General features: G+C 42.4%; 1 protein-coding gene across 1 annotated transcript in view; it reads left to right on the top strand.

Moving 5' to 3' along the window:
• The window catches only part of LOC121624435 (protocadherin-15-like), a 181,265-nt gene that overhangs the window by 20,723 nt on the left and 134,997 nt on the right, over positions 1-25,545 (top strand). Inside the window, exons 2-4 of the mRNA XM_041962063.1 lie at positions 7,149-7,299; positions 19,038-19,052; positions 20,023-20,088. Coding sequence (XP_041817997.1) covers positions 7,167-7,299; positions 19,038-19,052; positions 20,023-20,088 — 214 coding nt within the window. The 5' untranslated portion in view covers positions 7,149-7,166. The remainder of the gene's footprint in view (positions 1-7,148; positions 7,300-19,037; positions 19,053-20,022; positions 20,089-25,545) is intronic.

Below are 25,545 nucleotides of genomic sequence, written 5' to 3'. Positions count from 1 at the left end.
ATGTCTCTCCCTCTCGTTCTCTGTTCTCTCCCTTTCCCTGTTCCCTCCCTTTGTCTCTCCTCCTCATTTCCTTTGTGTGAGCGTCTCTCTCTCTGTCGGGTGCATTTCCTCTCCTCTCTGGAGGAATAAAACTTTTTGAAGTTCTACCAGAGGAGAAGCGCCTTCAGCCCTAATGCACTTCATCCTGGTTACTGGCGCTTACAGCATGGCCTACTATTGTGTGCCACAGTGCTTGTGAAGTGAACATTACCAGGGAATTAAACATAAGCCGGCAACACACAGTCTCACGATTAGGGACAATTCACGAAGAATAATGTTAGTTGATTATTCTCAGCAATATATGTCTTAGCAGCTGTATTTCATATTCTGGCCTGTGTTAAATACTGCGCTGATGTCATGGATGTGTTTTTTTCTCAAATTCTGATTCTGCTAAATTGTTTGACTTGTATTACAGTATCCGTCTGTCATATATGGTGGTGACAGTAGGTGTCTGATGACTGTATATTGTGCAGTCATTTTAGTTGTAATGATGTTTGTTTTGAGCCGTAATGTTTTAATTCACTGCAACTGTCTGTTACTGTTAAATCTTTCAACTTGCACTTCAGCAGAGGCCCCCTGCCACGGGACCGCAGATGAAAATATCTATATGTGGAGCAATACATAATGTATTCAGCACATTCCCTGTTAAATAAGCCATAAATTAAGAAGAAAAAGTCTTTATTTATTGCACTTCTAGTCTAGTGACCAGCTGCTGAAGCAAGTGCAGTGTTTACAATACACTGGCGCTAGCACACAAGTGTGGCTAAGCTCCAGGAAATGTAACGGCGTGCTTACGACAAAATTCAAGTATGATGCAAAATATTCTCAGTAGCAAAATCTTAAATTGACAGTCATGCAGGAAGGTACAAAGTTGCCTTAAAATGAGTTGACACCCTGTTTTCAACCCCTTCCATTCTGCCTAGTTTAATAATTCTATTGTAATGGTTTAATAACCTCACTTGTCTGTTTCTCTTTATCTCCATCTCCTCCTCTGTGATTAGTGTGCATTTAATAAAGAAAATCAATTATGTGGGGTCACATTGTTTATGAAGTTCATGAAAGTGTAATTTCAAACAAAAAAGAAGAAAGCTGCAGCAAACTCTGTCAGGGTCAGGATTACTGCCAAGTAAGTTTTTGCATGCAAGGAATTTGCCTTGATGCGTAAGAAAAAAAAAACATATTAAGAGGAAAGACAGAGAAATAAATCATAGAAGAAGAAAAAATACAATAACAAAGATATGTAAAATATTTTTTGTTATGAAAAGAGCTGTGCATTGTTTGAAAAGGGTGGAATTTGCAAAATGATGTGCAAATGCTCATAAAGTGTAGAGAATATGTGGAATGTGCAGAGATCATAATCAAAGAAAAGTGCATTAATGCAACACAGTGAGTCGGATGTGGAGGCTGTTGGTTTGTTAGTGTAATGTGTTAACAGTCGTAGGGGGTCCCGGGTCTTGTTGATGAGGTCACCTACAGTCAGAAAGAAACTGTCTGGCTCGAGGTTTTAATCCTGATGGACCCCAGCCTCCTGCTGGAGGGAAGTGTTTCCAAAAAGTCTCTGTCCCGGGTGGGAGGGGGTCCACCATCATTTCACCCTCTTGCCTCAGGGTCCTGGAGACTTACAGCTCCTGGAGGGATGGCAGAGTACAGCCAATCGCCCTCTCAGCAGAGCAAATGATGGCAGAGGCAGCAGATGGCCATGGAGGAGGAGAGGATGGCCTTAATGATGGTGGTGTAGAAATGCACCATCATCAACTTTTGCAGGTTGAACTTCTTCAGTTGCCGCAGGAAATACATCCGCTGCTGTTTATTATTAATTATTGTGCTCATTTATTAAGCTAAGCTTGCAGTCAAGGACCCTCCTCATGTTTGCAGATGTATTAGGTTTAAAGTCCAGACTGAGAGAGTCAACAGGTTGACTACAGGGAGATGAAGCCCTGTATCAGTGTATCTTTTGAGTTTAGAGACGCTACAATATGGGGGCAAACGTCTTTTTGTCCGTTCACGGTGAGCTGTTGTTGGGTAATAAAGGACCAGTCGTCCAAAATAAACGAGAGGGACACCGTGCGTGACCGTCTGAGTAAAAGTGAAATGAGAGCATTTTGATATCTGATCGGATCTCACTCGTAGGCACTTGCACCAACTCTTTCCCCCTTCATCTCTGTCCAAAATCAATCTGGCTGCGTGCTGCCTTGTGAGAACTGGCAGAGGTCACTGCATCGAACAAGTCTATTTTGGACGTGCTGTCACTGTTTTGTCAATTTCCTGTTATAAACAAGAAAAGGTCTCCTCTTGGTTCGGTTCACTGCGTGTCAGAAGAAGACGTCATGGGCTGTTGTCTGAGAAGCAATTAAAAGCATTATTCCACCAAGTGGGCACAACAAGTGTTTATTTTTCGACTTTTTCAAACCAAACCGGGATAATTTTTTATGATGTTCTATCAAAGCATTGAGGAAGGTGTTAAAACCAGCATCAGACGTACTTCAGTACACCAGCATTACTACTCAAATACGAACTGCTTTATTTGACTTGCATGCTGTATTTGGAAAAGGTACCAAGTGATGTTTGTCAAGGTATAAATAATTTAACCCGAGCAAACATTATCTTGACAGGGCACCTTCATGTTTCTATCCAGTGGGATTTTTTGCATCACTTTGATCACGACTGCAGTGTTATGTTTAGCATCTCTGGATGCTTTAGGATATCTGCATGCTTAAAAATCGCTCGTCGTACGGTGTGCGATGTGTTCAAGCATCAGATTGCTTACAGAAGATATCCAATTTAGATGCTTTCATGATTTTAGGGGGCACTTTTTGCGACTGTGCGCTTGATGTGTTGCCACACGTGAGCGATAATGGAATCTGGTGTTGCATTAATTTTTCAGTTCTGATTAAACTAATAACACTGAAAGCCATTTGTCATTTCGACAAATAAAAAAAATATTCCTGCCTTTGTCTTACACACTGAAGCTTCCTAAAGTTTGACAGCGTCTAACTGTTTTTATGCTTCTAACATGGTTTAAGTATGTTGTCAAGCCAGCACAAACGCTTATGATGTAAAATCAGCCTCATGTGTCCATCAGTTTCTCGCCAATATCACAGTACGACTCCTGGGGGCCAATGCAGAGATAAATTGCCTGGGGACTCTTTCTCTTATTAAAAAAACGACTAGAATTATTTATAAAACCCATCAACAGAGCTAGAGAGAAGTTTAAAATTCATAAACATGGAGCATCTCTGGCGATTCATAAAGAAAAGAAAAAAAAGTCTGCCTTTTTTCCTCTGCAGTGTCAGAGGTGTTATCAGTTTCCTCTGCAGGGCTTTCGCTCACACTCTACATCTTCCTCACAGTCCACGACACCTGCACGCCATTATGGATAGACTCAAGCACCGGACTTTAATATGTTAAACTCAATTAAGGGCGGTTAAGAGCAGCACCGTGGCATTGTGAGTCTAAAGTGCGTCCCCGGAATGAAGCTGGCCCAGAGCCCCCGTGACTGTCGGATTTCACCTCTGGGGTTTGGCAGAATATCACAATTACATTTTCGTTGTCAGCCGACTCCATCTCCATTCAGGGGGTAGGCCAGTAGTAATCTGACTCTGTCACAGTAATCTCTGCCATGGGAACTCCACAAATCAGTTCTAATTAAACAGGCGGCAGATTTTGCGTGACGGGAAGCAGTTAATGTTGTTCTCAGTGAAGAGGAGCCACTTGGCCTCAGTCAAAGCCCCATTCAGGATCACTTCTTTCTAGAATAAAGGAAATTCTCAGTATTAACATGGAGACTAGAACAAAACAATGCTAAGAGGTTAAGGTGTTTGCATACATATATTTAGGTGTATCAAATGAATCACACTTTGAATGGAAGAACCTTTATGAGTTATTTGAACAGGATGTGCTTCAGCTTTAAAGACATAAGAACAAATTCCAATCTGCATGCTTGTAATTGACCTTTTCCTGAGCCCCGCCACCCTTAATTAATGTTGCTACACCTGTTAAGCTGTGCAGTTTGTGATAGCGATGGCAGATGTGACACATGTAGCTCACAGCAATTGTTGAAGCAGTGCGTGTTCAGTTTAACGCAGAAGTAGGAAAAATGGTCCAACTGTTGCTTTAGCAGCTGTTAGAAGCTAACGTGAGCTAATGCTAATGCTAAACCTCCGTCAGATGGTTAAAAAATCTGTTTCCAGTCGATGTTGATGACTTCTACGAGTGTGTGAAGATGAGTGACAAATTTAACGTGAGACATCTGTGTTGCCAGATCTTGTGAGAGCGTGTTGCTGAGACAGAGGTCGCATCGAACCGTCTTGTTTTGCTTAGAAAGGTTCGGAACTGAGTGAAATGACCCGCCAATATCTAAGCTGCAGCCGTGATGAGAGCTGTTTGAAGTGTCTCAATGCAAAGGAAAGGTGCTTCATTGCTTCCCTTCTTTTCTCCTCTTACACCACTCGACCGTTCTCGAAAAGAAACAATCAGCGCCGACTGTATGAGCCATAACAGCTTCAAAGCACAATCAGGTCAACATTTCAAGGTGTGTAACGAGAAGTGCTTCTTGAGCTATTATATGCGTGGGCTCATAATCAGATCATAATCAGCATATTAACCGTAACACAGAAGTCTGTCTCTCAAGAAAAAGAGACGTTTTTATCCAGGTGGTGTTTTTAAATCCACGCGTGCAGCAGTAGATTTGTAGGCCTGACACATGCATACATTTAACTATTAGTTCATACACTGCAGCCACAGCAGCTACACCATCAACAGCACTGAACCAATGCAGGGCGAGGAGGGAGAGACGGGCCCGATGTGACCCAGGAGCAGCTCATCGTAGTTTCTAATAAAGCAGCACAGTGAGGATACAGATGTTTCATAGAGGAGACGAGAGAAGCCTGAACGCACATCAGTCTGCCTGTTTGTCGCTGTTAACAGAGACCCTTCACTGATGAACCACAGAACACGCAGTAACATTAGGCTTCATGATCAAGTTTTTATATCACGTCGACATTTCTGTCCATATTCTCACGCTCCCTCCCTCCATCTCTGTCTCTCTCTCTGCTGCGAGTCTGCATCACACTTTTTTTTATCCATTGATGGTTTGTATAATATCTGGTTTTAGGGGGTGCTGCAGTACCCCTGCTTCCCACATCCATACCCATATTCCTTTTTTCATTTCAGTTCCAGCAAGAAAGTAATATTTATCATCAGGCAGTGCATGTTTATACAGCCTGCATGAAACAACACTGTAAGAACGCACAAGAAGTATTCAAGAAGCATTTTCAGTGGTCCATCTGTGGGGCATTGTAGTGTCGGCATGGCAGCATCCGCCGTTGCATAATTATGTAGTATAAGTGCAGTCTGATTACCTTAACACCGCGGTTGTCTTTTCCTTTTGAATTCCCCTTCGCACCTTTTTTTTCATTGTGGTTGAGGAAAAGTGAACAGAGAATGACTGTTCGACCGGACCCCGAGAGAGTTTCGAACAAAGTTAATTTACACATACGTGGGTTATGAAAAGTCGGGTGAAGGAATCGGAATAATCCGTGGTGGCGTTCATCTCTTCCACTGGAGGGAACAGACTCAGGACCTGCTGCTGGTCTCCTGAAGGGGCGGGTCAGTGGCAACACACCTGTTATTCCTAATGCAAGTTCAGCTGGAGCTTAACCAATTAAATAAAAGCCAGAGCCGCTACGTCACATGAAACTCTGATATAGCAGCATCCTGGCTACCACAGGGTGGATGTTCCAGTCCAGAAGAGGTATTGAAAGTATCCTGTAAGGCCTCAAAATAATGTCATTAGCTCATGACATGACCCCAAGCCTTCAGAAATAACTCTAGGTTAAAACTGTAGGTAGTGAGCTCGTTAGCCGGGCATGCTAACGTGTGATTGGACCATTGCTGTGTTGTGATTAGTCAGATTGCTCGTAATAACACTGCTGGATCAGAATATTTTTCACTAACTTTGTCGTGAACGCAGTGCACAGAGCGGACTACTGAGCCGGCTGGTAAACTCGAGGTTGAAAGCAGCGCATTTGTAACCAGAAGTCGGTTTAAATGCGGGCGGGAGGAGTGTGACTGCGCTCTCCCCTCCGCCGATCGCACATATAAACACCCACCTAGACAAACATTATCCTTTGAGTGTCTGTGCCGAGGAGCCAAAAGATGTTTACTCTTGTAGGTCATCCAAACTCACTTGAAATGTTTGTGCGAGTAAGTGGGCAGTATTGATGCGAGATGAGTCTGAGCTGCATCGCCACAAAGCAATCAAAAGACTGATTTATGGGCACGTACACATACAGACCCAGCACTCAAATGTGTCTTTGACTGAGAACTTCAAAGAAACCTTGTATTTTCCCTTCAGCTGTGCATGTTCTCCCTATAAATTAAGTAATTAGTCTCAACCTAAGTTATACCCTGCACACACACACACACACACACACACACACACACACACACACACACACACACAGCAGCCTAATGTATTTCTCCCGCTCTCTCTTCTGTGTAGCATCTTAGCGTATTATCAGCTCCGCCAAATCTTTTCCGCCGCGAGATCCGAGATATTGTTCCCCACCGCTGGCATTTTAACGCTGCACAAAAATATTTCCTTCTCTATCATCATCCACAGGTTTCTGTGTTTTCCATTGTGGTGGCAGTCCCCAGTGAAACGATCATTTACTTTGATGCACGGGCACAGAGATGATTCATTAGAGATTCTAGATTGGCCACATAGCAGCCGTGAAGCGCAGCCACAAAACTGAATATTAAATGCCGCCAGAGATTTAGACTGTGTGGGCATCTCACCTTAGGGATGTAATGGGGTGCACTTTCAATATGGGAAGCATATTTTCGCTCAAAGCGTACTACTGTAGGGACTGGTCGGGGGAGTGCATTCACTCCTGCTACAGCAAACTCTGTATGACTGCCGCTGTTCCTTTCAGCTTGTAAGTATGTTAATGTGCGCCTCCACGTCGCCAGAGCACGGGTGGCGCGGCCCGAAAAGGAAGCACCTGAAAATGACTGCTTTTAATGTTGCGTGGTGCACAGCTGAAAATGAGTTGAGTGATTGCGAGTGACCTGTGTTTATGTGCTCCTGTCTCCTCCTCTCTCTGCAGCCGGATGCTTGGTGAAGCATGGTGGTGAAGATGGTTAGGACGCACTTAACGGGGCCGTTGTCATGGGGCCGGGTCAAATGGCCGCGTATAATGGGAACAGGAGTCCTTTTTCTGCTGCTGCTATCAGCCTGTCTCGGCCAAGACACGGACGGTAAGGGCAGTCTCTACTTGTGGTCCCTCCTCTGTCTCTTTTCCAGCCACTCTGTCTGTCTGTGTCTTGTCTTTTCTCTTCGTCTTATTTCTCTGTTTTATAATTCAGGATTTGACTGACTTCAGGCTTAGGTTAGATAGTGAGCACATATCAGTCAGCTGGATCACATAATTTTCCTGATCCGTTATTGATCCTTTTTGATTTATCTGCTGACGATTGAAGATGAATAGCACTTTGTTTAGACAGCCACAACACAGTTTGTCAAGTAGTTCAAGTTTCGCCTCTTATTCTAATCATTTACTACAATCTTTTCCTGCTCTTATTCCATTTCAGATTTATTTTTGTCCACCCGTATGCCATTAATATTCTCTGCTTGGGTAACACTAGTAAATAATTATTTTATTACTCTTTATTAATCAGGGACCATGCACAAAAAAACTTCTCAAAATGAGAAGAGATGATTTATGCAGCGTTTAGCTATTAGCTAAGTTCCATCTGGAGTCCCTGGTCAGGTACACACAGACGCTAAAAACATTCATTGACATGCAGCGCCATCACATAGTGTCTATCGCATAAACAATTATGCAGACAAATCTACAAGCAGCATAGAAATACCAGCACATTCATCCAGTACAGCTATAAAAGCACAATTAAACAGCTGACTCACAGTCAAATTAATGCCGACATAATAAGAATTAATACCTGATTCTGATTATTTTGACACCTGTCATGTGGGGTAGCCGAGCATGTCATAATACAGTCAGAATGTAACAAGAAAAAGTCCTCATTGCTCATGTGGCTGGAAATATATACTCTCAGTCTGCATAATCTATAAGCTGTTGGAAGTTGCCAATGGTAACAATGCATAGGGTCGGCAGAGTTTTCCAGCCATGATTGTTGAGTCTCACACAACCCAAAGCGTCCATGTATGACGGCGCGGCAACGAGACTCAACACCAGGAAAACTGGAGGGTTGAAGTCTGGAAAGATACTTTAATGTTCAAAAAAAACATTCACATTGATATTCCCCTGACCTGAGAGCAAACTGAAGCAAGGTAAGACAGAAATGAAGTCATCACTGATGGGAGAGCTGAGCACGGTACTCTTGACTTTCTGCTCGATTTGTCAGAATATTAATATTCCATTTAACTCTTAGTCCTTGAGATTTATCTGGTTGGCATTTGGCTGACAGGGGCTGCAGCCAGAGGTGAATGTTGCGAGTGTGTACGCGTCTGTGCAGAGGTAGTAGAGGAGCATCTGCAAGCATAAGTGTGTACATGTAGGTTTTCAGTCGGGCATACATCCCTTCATACTCACCTGCCTCTCCTCTTTTCTCCTCATCGCACCACCTGAATTCAATTACACCTGTGTTTTCTAAACAAAACCAGAATAACGGCTGCATTATTCTGGCGGCTCCCCCACATAACAAGAATAGTAGGTTTTAATGAGCCTGGATTTTCGGCTTGACAGACAATATGTTGCTCAGTTTGGGTCCCCTCATGACATGAGAGCTGTTGTGTTTTTAATGAGCTCCAGTCCCAGGATGAGCGGTTGATTTTAGCTGTTTGGACCCCCGCGTGACAAGAGTACTTGTATGTTTTAATTAGCCCGGGTCCCAAGGTAAGACACTATATTTACTCACTTTTGGTTTCCCAAGTGACAAGAGTACCTTTTTAATGAGCCTCGATCCCAGGATGAGAGTCCACACACCCGGAAAAAAAACCCTGTCACTGCTTCAAAGCGATTAATATCATAATCTGTTAGTGGTCATTTCTGGAGCAGGTTTGAACTCACTCAGTGTTGCTAGCGCTGGAAATAGCAGACTGAAATGCAGACCCTCTGCTCTGCTGAATTCCTGCACTTGACTTCACTCTGATTATGAATTCAGTTGAAGCCTGAGGTGTGTGGGCGGCGCTCCTGTGGCTGTTTTAATTGAATGCGACTTGTCTTCGAATGTGAGCGAGACACAACAGAAGACGTGAAAACAGTTATGCTCGAGTTGTCATGCATCGAGTGTGATGTGTGTGCCTAAAAGCTTGTGAATGCGTTCCCTTGCACCTGCGCGATTGTCCGCTCCTGCATGACAATGAAACTGTGTGCTGGTTCGTGTGTTTTCGATAACAGGCCCGTCATTATGTGCCACAGCTGCATTGTGTTAAATGATAAGAGCGCTTGCCAAAGAGAGAGAGGGGCACAACACTATATCAACCAGATATTACCAGATAGCCAACTCTGTCACTCCTCTCGCCATTGCTTTCTCAGGCCAGCCAGCTTTCTGCAAGGTACTGAGTCTATGTAAATGTCAGACGGTAGCGTGACTGTGACTCTCCCCCAAACCGATTCCTACTCGCTATCCATTCACTACGGACTGTCACTCTGAATGAAGTCACGCTCGCAGCTGTGTAGGGCACTCTGCATTAACAGGGAGGGTATAAATAAACAGGTAAAGTGTGGGGCACGCTCACCGCCATCTACTGTGAGCAGGAAACATCAGTCATGAAAGACCCTGGCCGAGTTTGCATGTAATATTGCAAATGTCTGCTTGTTTCCATCCACTGCTGTCCACAAGCCTCGCAGAAGAAGAGGTGAGGCAATTAACAGAGCGCCAGTCAAACCCCAAGTGAAAAAAAAGTTGGAAATATGGCTTTTATGTTTGTTTCATGTCGTGTCGCGGTCAAATCTGCTGCTATTACATTTTGATAGCAAGTTGCTCCTTTTCTTGATGGATTGCTGCCAACAGCTGTCAATCTGCGGACTGGCTTCAAACCCTCTGGAGGAATGTGTATCGTGTTATCTGTGTATTCATTATTGCATGCGTGCAAGTAGAGACCGAGATGTACATGAAACAGAAACCCAACCATTGAAACTTTGCTCCATAGCACCGCTAATGAGGGAAAACTTGCTATGGCACCTTTATTGATGTGATAAATTTAGCTAAAAGATTTGATCTTACTCTCCCGTATTAGAATTGAGCTAATTAACCTGACGGTCTAATCCCAGCTCACGTTCCCTGTTAGTGGGTGCAGTGTTTGGTGAATTCATACATGTATGTATGCATTGACTGTCCATCAATAATTCGATACAGTATTTCCTGCCAAAAACTTGTCTCCTTCCAGACCTCTGAATCAAAGCCAGCTTCGCTTCTTCTGCGAGTCGTTTGGTTAAAAACAGTTTTTAACGTTGCATGCTAATATCAGTGCAATTCCTTGCACTTTGAGTGATTTCATGATTAGGGTTGCTATCGCTGGTTGTTCTTCTGGCAAGCTTTCCAGCCAAAACAACAACCTTTTTAACTTCAACCAGTTTCAACCTCTGTAAAAACAGGATAGGAGATGTACAATTGAATGCAGTCCCACTCATTAACATACAGGATATACAGTAATACCTTTGTGAAGTCTACAAAGTTCATCACCTGACTGTGACAGGTTGGTATTACTGTCGTTCTTATATTAGACTCTGCTAGATTGCGTAGGCTGATGCTTCACTGTGTCAGTGTGGGTGGAGCTGCACTGTGATTTTAATATTTTTTACTGCTTTCCTGTGTTGTTGGCTGCTTCATCTGAGGTGAACATCTCCGCCGTCTGCACTCACTTCAGCCCTTCCTTCTTCTCTTTCAGTCTTTGTCCCTCTCGCTGCCTTTTTCTTTTCCCTCGTCTGCCATTTCTTCTCATCAGCTCCTGTCATCTCCCTGTTATACCCCCATTTCTGAGGCAGACTGCTGTTTCTCCACCCCTTTGCTTTTGGAAGTTTTTCTCCTCTCACATTTATTCTGTTTTTTTTTTTGTTTTGTCTGTGCTGCCTCTCTTCTCTGCTTCACTCTCAATGCCCAGCTTTGTTCTCTCCATTGCTGTATTTTCCTTTCAAAAGACTGCAGCTTATTCATTGCATTAAGTCAATAAATTTTACCAGAGGCTTTGTCCTTGACACACACACACACACGCACGCACACACACACACACACTGTATATAAACTTTATTTTGAAGAACCTCAGTCTGTATTTGAATAGTGTACTTGTCAAGTGTGTGCTCAAAGTGCCGCTGAGTAAGAAGAATGAAGCATTTGTAAAAATGCTTTTAAAAGAATAGTTCATTGGCAAATGAGTTTATTTCTGTTCATTCCAAGTGCCTGTGCATTAAATACAGAGCAGGAGTCAGGGCATGTTAGGCCTAAAGACTTCAGGTTGAGGGTTGGGGTTAGCTAAAAGACTCATAAAGACGTATTCCTTACTCTATTTACACAATGTATCTTGCTTGTTTAGCCCATACGTAGGAGTAAAGGTTGCCATTCAGCTGGTGAGCACAGGTTTTGCTATTTTTCTACATGCAGACTGGACAAAACATGGAGACTTCAGGAGCTGCACACAGTTACAGCGCCTCACCGTTGCTCATCAAGACATAATTAATTCCCACTAAAAGCACAAACATTGTTTTTTGCGCTTATGTCTATGTGTGGCTTAAAGAAAGGAGACATTAGTGAGCTTTAGTCGGCCGATGTTGTTTCACTTTGGAAAGCGCTGGCTGTTTCCCCCTGCCTCCGGTCTTTGTGCTAAGCTTGCATCAATACAACCGCTCTTAAAGGTACCCTGTGGAGTTTTCTTGTAAACAAACAGTTATATTTACATTCACTTCCTCACCAAACACTGTGCGACTCGTTGATTTTCCTCCTCGTGAAACATTTGAAATGCAGGTTTTTATGACATTTTCACAACCAACATTGTTTATGTCTGCCTGCTAGCGGTCTTCTTCTTCTTCTTCTTCGCTGCCTTTGTTGGAACATTATTAGTTTCTTGGCACGTCAGCGTCACCAACAAGTTGCATGATGATGCTAAAGTTAGTGGTTAGTTAACTTTAGCATCTGTATTGTGACGTATTTCCAAGTGATCCAGAATATTTGGTGTGTTATATTTTGAAAAATGATTTAAATGTGATCCCTCAGATTGATTGGATTGCTCACAGGCGGATGCTACTTAGCGAGCATAGATGCGGAGCTGTGTTCATATCGCCCTCACCCATGTTTTTTGATCAGGAGGACAAGGGTGAAATGAAAAAATTAGACCTCCGCCACGCTCTCTGGAAATGTAAACAACGTTTTTGCCACCTGAAAACAAAACACACACCTCCTGCAATCATGCTGCTCTGCTAGCTGCCCCAGCTAACAGCCAGGGTTAGCGAGGCCCAGTAGTCAGAAAAGGAGAAACATGAGATTTACACTGATCTCCTCATGTCATCCGCAAAGAGAAAGCAAATAAACACCTCAACTAAAACTTCCAACAACTCCTTTTAAATCTTTTCCGTGAATCCTCTGAGGATCCAGGCCACACCTGCAGACGGCAGAGCGGATCCTGCAGCTGCTGCACGGCGCTCGCTGTTACTAGAGGGTGCCTGTGTATTTCCACCGTGTGTCCTCAGAACAACTGCCGTCTGATTACCACCACTACCACTGTCAGCTGTGTTCAGCCCTGCACCGGCTGGAACAGACCTGACACACTGAGACAGAGACACACAGAGAGAGAGGGAGAGAGTCGGGATAATGGATAAGCCAGCACAGTGACAAAGTGGTGATCCCTGCAGCACTGAGCCTGGGTGTGTGTGCATGCGTGCCTTTTGCGTGTGTGCGCGCGGGGTCTACAATCCGTTTTCTCCAGAGATACATCAATCTAACACAAGGTCACACTGTCTCTCCACTACAATCCTCTCCTTTTGCTCCTCTCTTCTTTCAGTCTCTCCTCTGCCAATCCTCCCCTTCTTTTTCTTCTCTGTCCCCCTTGAATCGTCTCCTCTCCAATTTTGTCCTCCGTCCTCCATGGATGAATGGATCAGGAGGAAAGGGGGGGGCATGGACGGATAGATGAATGGGTGATGGATGAACGGCTGGCTGGTCGGGTGGAGGAGGGAAGACGGAGAGGAATCGGACCCCTGGGAGAGGCGTAGATTGGTGTACCTGCTGATGGAAGCTTAAAAAGGACATGACACATGAGAACTTTTAGAGGAAAAAAAACACCCTTTTTGCTGTCTGTCTGCTTCTCTAGTTCAACCTTTTATGACCATATCTCTCAATCCTCTTGTTTGAAAGATTGCGCAGTGTATTTTTAGAAGTCATGCCTTGTCAGCCAGCCAGTCAATTCCGCTGCAAACTTTTTGGCGTATGAGCTGAAATGTATTGTGAGCCGTGTTGCGGAACAGACACCAGCGCACCGGTGAGAGCGAGTGAAAGAAATCTCTGCCGTGCCTCCTTGTTTTAACATTTCATTTACGCAGTTTTAATAACGTGCTTTTAATAAGTAAATTATCTCAAAGCGGCTCTTTGCATATTAATTAAATTATATCAAAAAGGCCCAATTTGTAATTAACTTACAAACCGTGTGGAACACTATTAATGGCTACACGCCCACACATGCTGTGGGAATGCTCCACACATGTATTGTTCTCAATATTAGGTCACTGTGATGCCATTAATCCTTTATTAATGTTATTGTGTGCATGTGTAAGAGACACTCAAAGCATGTTTCCCTGCAGATTTCACTGCATTGTTTGATTCTTTTTTAAATGAAGTCTCTACAGACGTCACTTGGTGCAACTGCATATTGAATGGAAGACTCCTCTCTGCTTATATTATCCCTTTCACTTCAGCCTTATTGATCAGACCGGACAGTTTCATCATAAAATGTTTACTCTGCCATTTTTTGACTGTGCCACATCCCAAATCTGCAGCCATCAATCACCAGTGGGAACAGCTTTTTCCATCTCCGCTCTCCTTTAAAGCTTTTCAGAAATCTGAGCGACACAGACGTCTCCTGAGATGACGTCCGTTTGCCTTTTTTGTATGCTTTACGTATTTTTCCAGCATATTTTGGAGTTCGCCGTCGCTGGGTTTTCCCATTCACAGTCTAGACTCCAGGCAAGGTAGCCAAGCGAGATCCTAACAGATGGTAACAAGCAGAATGCAGTCAAGTGCAACTTCAGCTCAAATGAGCACAAATATGGCACAATCAAAATCTTGATTAAAAAGCTTCAGAAACTACTCTGAACTCATATTAGAAAGAAAGGGTTGGGACTGAATTCGTGCAACTCTACGTGGTTTTTGCAACTACTTTGAGAGTTTTTCATGCTTTTGTTGGATGATTTGTTCATTTTCAGTGTACATTACCTTTTCTAGTCTAATATGAAACTAACATGTGAATTAGTGAGCTTTAGAGGTGCTACTAGGAGGATTTTGTTGCTGTTTCCCCTCTTTATGCTAAGCTACGCTAACTGTTTGCTGGCTGTAGCTTTGTATTTATCATACATACATGAGAGTGGTATCAATCCTCTCATCTAACTGTCAGCAAGACAATGCATATAATCAAATAATTCCCCAAACTATTGATTTAAGGTTGTTTGTTTTACTGCACCGCCAACATCATTCAGTCCATTCCCCGACGGGTAAGAAGCAAGAATACAGAACGTTATAATCTTTAGAGGACCGCCTGCTCCTTTTTCCTGCCCTGTTAAATGGGCCCACAGTGCATCACTCACAGGCCCAGTCTGAAGCATCATCAGATGAAACGAGTCAATTATTTCAGTGGAAGCGGGCCAGTGTGATGGCTCCAGTGTCTGTGGTATTCCTCACTGTCATCTGGGAAGAAAGCATCCTCTGCTTGCCAATGCCTCTTGCTAGTCCATGTCATCCGATTCTGTGCCATGGAGTTAACCTCCGCAGACACACTGCTAATTTCTCAGTAGATTATGTGTGGCGCAGCTATGATTAGGATGCAGGTTTTCTTTGCTGAGAAAATTCTTTCCTACGTGCTTCTGGTCTTCCTTAGCTGTCACCACTATGTTGCATTGCTTTGCCAAACATACTGCATGTTGCTTTACTGCTCCCATGCTAAATGTTTTCTAGTGCATGGTAGAAAAGCATCATCAAGCAACAATAATTGCAATTCCCATTCTTGGTGAGTGTCAGATGAGAAGAGAAACTGACAACATCACAATCATATTGGTCAGTTAAATATGAAGCTAAAGCCAGGATCCAATCAGCTTATCTTAGCTTAGCATAAAGACTGGAAATAGGGGGGAAACAGCTAGCCTGGCTCTGTAGGAAGGCTTGCATTAAAGCCCACTAACTAAAATAATATTTCTCATTTGTTTAAACCATACAAGAAGTGTCAAAGCAGCACTTTGCGATTTTAAAGGAATGTCAAGCTGTTTCCTTTATGTTGTGACAACCTGAGTTGCAGGCAATGCAGCAGCTTTTCCGCGAGGAGCGACTTGTTCTACATATCAAATGGATCCTGACTCAACACACGCACGCACACAATCAGCATCGTGCAGGTGCCCCATTGAGTCACAGTCTCAGCATGTATATTTTATGGTAACTCTAGCATGTGTGAGTGCGTAAGGCAGACGGGTAGACGGCCTCCAGTGTGTTCAACTGTGTGAAGTTGCGTGAAGAAACGGTTCCTAAGCAGTGTGTGTGTGTGTGTTTGTGTGTGTGTGTCATGGAGACAGTTGCTAAGCTGTGTGTCTGTATGTACTGAACAACAGTAGTTGTTTTGAACTCTTTGGTGATCTTCAGCTGCAGTCACAGTCACTCTTCTTCTCTTTTCTTCCTGAGTCGACTTTGTTCTTCACTGGGACTTTTTTTTTTCCGCCACCCTTGGCAGCCCCTACCTGCTTATTCTGGATGCCAAATTTAGATGGACAGCATTTGAATAGTAAATAAAGAAGATATTGATTGAAACACTCACAGGTTTAAATAAAGAGGTGTCGGCGTGGATGATAAATCTGAAACAGAGAGAGCTTTTTCCATTGCCTGTGATATTGTCTGAATGGAGAGGTCTATTTCAAAGTATTTTCTTTTTTTTTTTATGTGGTCCACACCTTGAACGCTCTACCCTCATTCCCCTCACACCGCTCCCCATGGGGCTTTCCATCACCTTGACAGAAACCTGGCATTAGATGGATTTATTCACTTGCTCATGCACAAAGTCATTTCAGTGATTATTTTTTTCCAGAAACTTTGAAGGAGGAGAGCACAAGTGCATGCTTACAGGAGGATAAGTGAGTGCTTACAGGAAGACAAGTACATATTGATGAGGGAAGAAATGCACAAGGAAACTTTTGAGGGTGAGCATGGGTAGACACTTAAAGGAGACAAGTACCTGCATACAAGAGAACGCTAACTGTCCTATAGGAGGCTTTTCATTGGGTCTCATCTCATACTAACAAGTGTACTCTTGTGAGGAAATATGCCTGTGACCTATGTGTAAGAAGAGCAGACGATTTGCATTTCTATGCAATTGACTCTTCATCCTGGATTTCCTCTCTTCTGTGGTTTTCCACAGTAAGAGTGTCAACCTTCAGTTAACGTCACTGTCCTGAGAAATTTAATTACCCCAACACATGATTAAATACAGGACCTGCTAACAGGCGCAACTTAATTCATTTCTTCATGGTTAAACTTCTGTGCAAAGGCATGGAAGCATTTGCTTGTGTGCCAACAGTTTCTTCAGATTTATCACTAACGGAGAGAAATTGGACTTTAAATTAGCATTACCTGTCCGTCGCAGGTTTTGCAAAAAAATTGCAAAAAAAGATTTAGCTCATTCCAGTTTGATATCTCATCATGTTCATCAGTCACTTTAAATAAAAACCGGGACTGTTTACTGTTTCATCCCATTTAATTTTTATGATTTGAGGGGAAAAGCAGACTGGCAGGTAGAGAGAGGGAGGCGGATGAGAGGAGGCCGAGGGGAGAGACAGAGCCAGAGATGCCCCATAGAGAACAAATGGCTGGTTAGTAATAGATGAGGGGCATCAGCTTACACTGAAGGATAAAAAGGCAGTCAAGCAGGGGATACACATCTGTCATCTGCTGTTCACACACACATTCATGCACACACACACACACACACACACACCAGCTGGTAGAGTGTGATGTAACTAGTGACTATTGTTCCATGGCTCATGCATCTTTCTGGAGTGCTAACCTGAGATGCACCCATAGAAAAGCTTCAAAAGCGTAAATGCTCACTCACCACCACCCAGACCCCGGGATGGTGGAGGAGGCCATGTCTGCGGCTGGAAGGCTAATGATAATTCACATCCTGGTCAGTCCATTGACGACTGCTGGCTCGTCCGGGCACCTGCACAGAGAGGTGCAGCTAGAGGCCGGCCTATAAGCATGAACGTCCCACAGGTTGAGCCCTATGAAAGAAGCAGCTGGCACAATTTGCGTTACACAGTATTATTTCTAGAGAAAATAATGCTCACAGGATGTTTTCAACATACCAAGGAAATGTACAGTATTTAATTCACTGAATGTGAATCAAATACAGAGCTTAGCTTAGCATAAAGACTAGAAGCAGGGAGAAAATGTTCTTTTTACATTAGTGTGTGTATTGTCCTTCTCATCACACTCTCAAAAATAAAGCAAATAAGTGTGTTTCCCAAAATGCTGAACTATTCCTTTAATATGTAACCAAGACCACAGTCTGCACTAGCCAACATTTCTTAATAGATAGCGTGTGGGACACATTTCGAAGTCCTGTGCTTTGTATGCGGTCCATAAACATTGTCATTGGTGGTAATCCTTGTGTCAGTCATGTTTTATCTGAAATGTATTTGTCCGAAAGCAAATAAAAAGTCTATAAAAGTATTCAGCATAAGATAAGGTTGACTGGCATCACCGATGTAGACGTAGCGTCGTCAGGTCGCTAACAGGTTAGCCGGGATGAGCTGCAGTGCATAGTTTACCACTGAGTACAGTTTGAGCTTCTTTCCTTGACTCGCTGCCTGACAGAATCTCAGAATGACAGCTTGAAAAAACACTTGTTAATAAATGCTAATAAATGCCAAATCTGTGGACATGCTAATAAGCAGCTAATATGACTATGAAGGTAGTTGATTCACTTCATATGCTTTCAACAAAGTAAAGTGATCAAGCTAACATTTTGTCTGAGGGTTCATTTTAAATGAGCTAAGAAAACATTGTTTGCCTCCTTCTCAGCATGACAAATTGGGAAACCAATAATTTCCAGCTCTGAGATAAGCTAATTCGGAGCCCGGGGACAGTTCAATCTATATCTGGGAACGTTCGACGCTGTCTCCCGTAGCAAGGAACAAGACACAATACCGATGGATCCTGAGATAATCTATGATGTCACGCAGCTGTGATGCTTAATCGTGGAGGGGTAGAGCGAGAGAGAGAGGAAGTGCGATCGTCGTTCCAGGAAGTTTATTTTCTAGGTGAGCAGATATCGGTCTTCCAGCCTCGACCGTCCTCGAGAGCTGTACGATCCCGCCGCTCCGTCTCGTGACTGTGGGTGTTCTCGTATTTCCGTATTCTGGCGGGGACAGAGGGATGAAGGAGGATCCTTGAGTGTCGATGCTGTTGGGATGGGACCGTTTCGGGTTAAAATTATTTTGCCTTACAGTAATACAGGAGGTGCGGCTGGTGGGGATGGACAGAGGTGGAAAAGCTTATTGAGATAAGCACGTCAACGCTTGTATACTGTACATGCTAACACACACACCTTACACATTTTTTACATGCTCATACCCTTCTCATCCCTCCTTGTGGCTTTTCCTGTTTGACTCCCCACTCTCCCTTTTCTATTGGTTGTGTTCTTGCCTTGCTTTCCTCTGGAGGTTAATTCTCATCTTTCATGAGTTTTTTCTTCTTCTTCTCTTTCCTCCCTCTCTTGGCTGCCACTTCTTCTCTCCTTCCTGGCGGGATGTGGCTGTCTCAAACTGCAGATTGGCAATATGAGGGTAAGAGCCTCCTTTCCTTTCTCTGTTAACAGTGTGTTCAATCATTGGCCTGGTTTATTAACCCCCGCTCACCCTGCAAAGATGGTTGTGGGGGGGTTACGTCAGTCATTGCCGCTGACAAAAAAGGGCATTAGTCTGTTAAGTCTTGCCTCCATTACCCCACCCCTTTTTCTACTACATTTCATTCCAATTATATGATTCCTCTGCTGTTTCTCTCTCACTGCAGAGAGGACAATGAGGTTAATAAAATCTGGATCATATCTACCAAGCTGACCCTTTATTTATGTCTGTTGCCTTTGCAACATTTCCACTTCTTTTCAATTTTCACCTTCACAACTTTCAGTACGTTGCTTATGCCACTCATGCCCACACGGTCTCTGATATACAGTATATACACTGTAAATGTATATCTATATTTCAAGAAAACAACTTACCAGGCAAGCCATTCACCATCTTTTTAAATCAGGGCTGCCCAAAGTGTGGTCCGCAGGCCAACGCTGGCCCTCTGTAAGATTTGTTTTTGCCCACCAGATGTTTCTTGTGGAAAAATATAAAAATTCACTTTCAAACTATAATATAAATCTTATTTTTTGTGAGGTAAAATGCTCTTTAAATATGCAGGATCCCTAATTATTCATGATATTTTGTAATCTGACAATGGGCAGAGTGACACTTTGCGCAGGAAGTCAGTCAGTTCAGGGAACCTGGGGTCTTGGTAGCATTTTCTATCTTGACAATACCATACAAACTTAACAATAAGTGCTTGCTTTTGGCCTGTGGCCCACCATTCAGTTCCAGTTTGGGCCTTCCCAGAGAAAATGTTTGGGCTAATTGCTAACATCATCATCAAGTGAAATCATCCATGAGCTTCTTTGAATTCAGTTTTTCTAAAATGGATTTAAAGCAGTGAAACTCTTGAAATTGCAAATGTTAACTCTAAATTTTCCCTTTTTCTTTGTCGCCTTCCCAGAATGTAAACTTTCTCGGTCGGGTCCTCCTGCTACCATTGTTGCCATTGACGAAGAAAGCCCCAACGGTAAAGTATTCATCTGTGTTTCTTCTTCACTCAAGGGGCTGGAAAGTGGATTTAAATAGAGCCCTTTAACCCCTGATGTGACATTTGAACACTTCAGTTAGACATTTTTAAGATAGTCACCTTTCACCGTATGCTAAGCAAATACTGTGAGAGGATCTTGACTTTTTCAGCAGATGCTAATTGGCATCTCATGGAACCTGCACTCATTAATATTCATTAGGCCGGCACCAACTGTGTCATAGTTGGAGTCTGATCTCTGTCCCAGAAGCTGAGACATCAGGTCACTCAGTTTGAGCTAAAACACGATGTATGAGCATAAACAACAAAAAGATAGGCGTGTCTTCGCAAAAACTATTTTTGGCTTTTGGATTTTGGCTTAAAATACCCGGTTCTATCACCACAAACACGGCTCTGCTGCTCCGCAGTCAACTTGCTGAGCCACCACCACCTCCTCCACCGCCTGATGACACATCATTAAAGGAAGAGTTAGATAAGAGCATCAGCACCATTCATATATAAATGTGACGCTACAGCCAGCAGTTAGCTTATCTTAGCATAAAGACTGGAAACAGGGGGGGAAGAACTAGCCAGTTTGTTTAATCCATACCTTAAGTCAAGATTGTTTTTCTCACAGGAAGTCACTGCACCCAACCAAGAAATAGTCCCAAATAGTCACAAAAAGCAGAAAATTCTCTTTTTTACACATAAATTTTGTTTAGGTTAAACAAACAAGATATAATATGATAATTAATGAGCTTTAGAGATGCTGGTAGGCAAAGTTTGCACTTTTGGACAGAGCCCGGCTAGCTGTGTCTCTGTTTTCCCTGCCTTTGAGCGATAGGCTGTGCTAACGGCTGCTGTCTGTAGCATCATATTCAACAGGCTGTTAGTTAAATCAGTAAAGGTGAAGTAGTGAAGTAAGTAAACAACTTTGTAGAACGATGGCTCATTGTCGGGCCTCATTCCCAGGTCCTCGAGTACCTGTGCTGTGGGTGGCTCGGTAATCGAGGACCTGGGAACGAGACACAACAGTCAGCCATCTTCCTCCACAGTCACTCAATGCACATTTAATTGTTTCGGTTTCCCAAACACTGATGTTTTGTGTCAAAGTGGTTGATTTGCAAATAAATCCTGCGAATTCATCCCATGCTGCAAATGACATTATGGGATGCTGAACATCAGTTCAACATAAACTCATAATTTGAATATTTGAGAAAAATAACCCTTCTCCTCCTTTCTTTTTTCTCTTCTCTTCTTTTCTTTTCATTTCTTTTCTTTTCTTTTCTCTTCTCTTCTCTTCTCTTCTGCTACTTTGAACCACTTGACTAAACAAAAATGAGGCTGCCAGAGTTTTCAGACACCTTTTATCTGAACACCAAAGGAAATATCTTCAGTGTATTTTTGTTTCCAGAGTTAGCTCAAATGTTTTAAGATCGTCTTAGCTAATTAGTGGTTCCTGGTTTGATGGCTCTGCCATTTAGACTGCACAGAGGAATATAAACACACACACAATCCCAGCGTCTCCTCCGGAGTTCGTTATAGTGCAGGCTCTTGTGTGTATAGGAAGTTCAGAGGAGGTTATTCGTGGAGGGATCACATTTTAATTGATGAGTTTAATCCTTACTTTGGTCACAAGTAAATTAAGGCTTATGTTGGCCTCAATGAAGGCCACTAAATCTTGCGGGGGAAGGTGAAATGTACACAGACAGGTTGCTCTGTGTGGTTAAATCACCCTCTTATCTCCAGCCTCGAGATTGCAGCTCAGAAACGGAAACCTGTCATCATGTTTGCCATGTCTGCTTTTTAACGAAGTTTTAAATTGTGATTGCTGATCACTGTAATCCTAATTGACAAAAAGAGATTAGCAACAACACAATGAGGATAGCCGCGCCTTCCATCTGCACAGCTGGCACGTCTATATTTACTGTGTTCTCCTATATGCTTCGCTCAGAGGAGTGTTTACTGGATACGCACATAAGAGTTGGACTGGTAATTACGTATTAGACTTGGTTTTGCATTTTCCACTTGCCACCCATGTTATTCTTCAGTGTGTGTTTGCTCAAATTAGATGGCTCATATAAAAGAAACATTAATTATATAATAGGCCATATCGCAACTCTCCTTCACTGTGAAGCAGGTTAAAATGTTTAAAGGTCGTTTGACACAAGGGCCCAAATTTGACTTGAGACCCAAAAGATCAAAGTACAAAAGTGGTGAATGCTGTTTCTGGCATTTTACATTTATATCAATTTATATGTAAAGTAACATTATTATGAAATTTGCCATATCACATTTTCCAAATTAAGGATAGTCTAATAAACAGTAGAAATGCTGTGTGATTAACTGTACTATTAATACACTACTATGATGGGCAAATACTGTATCTGCATCTTCAATAAAAGTAGCACTGTCCTTTTATTGAAGATGAGTAATTTTCAATTTTGGCCTATTTTTAGCTGTATATTAAGTATAAAAAATAAAAATTAAATTAAAGGAGTTTTCAGTGTTTTTCAGCCCTGAGAGTTTGTGTCTGCAGGTCATTCTCTAAGGCTGTAGGTACAATCCCTGCTTACTAGAGGTTTGGCCATAGCCTGAGAGGCAGCACCCAGGGCATACAAAATCAGAAAATCACTCAGCTCTGCTGCTAAGCTTAATGCTGTTAGCACACAAAATGCAAGTTCACTCAGATGAGCATATCAATGTTTTATCCCCTCCTCTTTCTGGCTTTTTACAGCTACACAGCAAGAATTGTTGTTTAGAGAGATTTATGTGAGTAAATCAAACAGAAAAAGTGAGGGGGGCATAAATTGGATTTTGAAAACATGTACAATTTTGAGGGGAAAAAAATCTGACTTGTTATTTGTGTTCATGCAGAAATAGATTTGCTTGTAAATTGAGCATTTTGCAACGGGATGATGTTAAAATCTCTGGCAGCTACAATCTCTGCTCACATGGTTATATGTGTGCATATACATGTGTGTGCAAATGTTTGTGTGCATCTTATTGTGCAACAACAATGTGTGCATTGTGTGGTTTGTCTGTTTTTTGTGCTGATGTGTTCATTGTGTACATACTAAATGTAAAAGAGTGTGTTTGTGCAGTAATCTTGCTAACAGGGCTGTTGAAGAATAATTTAGTATTGGAATGGTTTGTATGCATAATGCCATATATTGCTCTGTGGCTGTGAAATGGTGTTACAGATTTAATAGAAAATCTCGCTTTAGGGTGATTATCTTGGGTTGATGTTGGCAAAAAGGGAGAGAGACTCGAGGAACGAAAAGAGGTGGAGGGAGGGAACGAGAGGGGAGGAAGAGGAGGAGAGAAACAAGACACAAGTTAGGGAATTCTTTCTCATAAAAGAATTTAATATTGAAATTAGGGATGTGATTTAATAAGATCAAGTAAGAGGGTGATGAGAATGAGTGGACAGGTGTGAGAGTGGGCAGACACACACCTATATATAGCAAAGACACTTTAGCAGGGGTCTTCATAATAACATGAAGTGCACAATAACATTCCCCCGATGCATTAAATGTATCATTTAACAGATAATACAGCATACAAAATTGGGTGTAATAGTATACAATCATCTTCACTGACTGCTCCAACGTTGTTAGAGTACTGCTGCAAATGTACTCAGCTTTGCTAATCTAGCTTGACCACCGGTAATACTGGAGGGGTCCCGAAGCCAAACAAAATATTATTATTCCATACATGCATATAAAAGTGTTCTAGGTGTTATTTACAGCAGCAACATATATGATTCTAAAAATGTTGGGATCCTGTTTCTGTGTAAAACATAAATAAGACATAATGTGATCATTTGCTAATCCTTTCTCACATATATTTTGTGAATACATGTTTATTCTGAATTTGAGGCAGTAACATGTTTCAAACAAGTCGGGACAGGAGCAGGAAAAGACTGAGAAAGTTGTGGAACGCTCCAAAAACACCTGTTTGGATCATTCCACAGGTAAACAGGTGGATTGGTAACAGGTGATAGTATCATGATTGGGTATGAAAGGAGCATCTTGGAAAGGCTCAGTCGTTCACAAGCAAGGATGGAGCAAGGTTCACCACTTTGTGAACACATGATTGGATAAAGGATGTTACTACATGTTGTCGGTAAACACAGTTCGTTTGCAAATGATTGCATTCTGTTTAATTTTTTAAGTTTTAATAACCTCAGTTGTTTTACAATCTCAAGTTTACATTACAGTTAAGGTCATTGTTGAAATACAAAAACAAATACGTTAGTGTCATTATCATATTCTAGTGAACATGTGCATGAATAAAGAGAAAATTCCTCCTCTTCTTCTTCTTCTTCTTCTTCCTTTATTTTCCTTCCCTCTAGCTGTCAGATGACACGGAGAACACATCTGCCCTTGGGTTTTCTAAAAGACGTGCATTCATCCTCAACATATGCTGCCCATGTTGGTAATTTAGTTTGGTGGATGTGCCTGGCTGGGTATCCCTGTCATTTGATTGAAGACGAGCCTCAGTGTTGCTTAGCCAATGGAAACCCTTGACCCACACTAGATGGGGTATCAGTGAACGGCTACAGCATGTTGTGCGAACACAAAACATTAATTAACCTTCTGTCAGACCAGATAAAATGAAAAGACTAAATCTGCAATGCTAGTGTGTTGTGAGACTTGTCCCTGTTTAAGGCCACACCGAGTCTCCTCTCTGTGCCTCATTTTCTGATCTTTCTTCTCCGTCCCTCTCGAGAGCTGCTGACATGAACAACATGGGTGCTGTAAAGGCAGTTTTTCTCAGATGTCTGTTAGAAAAATGTGTCCAATTACAGATTTTTGACCACTCTGGAGCCGCAGAAACAAAGTTGTGTTTCACGCCTGGTGAATATTTACTCTCTTTTTTAGCTCATTTTGGTCTCCGCCAACTCCTCAAAAAAAATATCTGTCTCATTAGCTCCCTAGTGCTTCGCTGTGTTCACCAGCCTGTCACTTAACTATGCCACAGTGTGATTTGGAGCTTTTTTCACTGCAAACAGTAAGTGATTAGAATGAACCCAAATATAGTAAAGCAAAGTAAAAGCAAAGCAAAGAGCTTTGAGAAACCACAAGGAGCTTTCATGGAGTACCAAAAGTTGTTGTTCGTAATGGTGAAAAATGCAAGAAATTGACTGAAAAACGCAGAAAAAACTGCTTGTTAACCGTAATATAGTTAAAGTAATAGCTATGAGCAACACGCCTAACATTTGTTATATAACAGTTTCACATAAGACAGGTAAACGTAAATAACTTGTCTCGCGACGATGAACGTCTTTGGTGGCATTTCAAGGGACCTTTGCGAGAGGTTAACCAAGCAAACAACCGTAACAGAAACATCAACATTCAGCAAACGCTGAGTGTTTGTGGCACGGATCATGCACAGGCAGTCATCCCGGAGCACCCCGGTACCAAGGTCATGGACTGAACCGCTAATGAAAAAGCT

The sequence above is a fragment of the Chelmon rostratus genome, chromosome 21 (assembly GCF_017976325.1).
Source record: "Chelmon rostratus isolate fCheRos1 chromosome 21, fCheRos1.pri, whole genome shotgun sequence".
In the NCBI taxonomy this organism is placed as follows: Eukaryota; Metazoa; Chordata; class Actinopteri; order Chaetodontiformes; family Chaetodontidae; genus Chelmon; species Chelmon rostratus.
The sequence above is the reverse complement of the archived record's forward strand: the minus strand, read 5'-3'. Positions and strand labels throughout refer to the sequence as shown.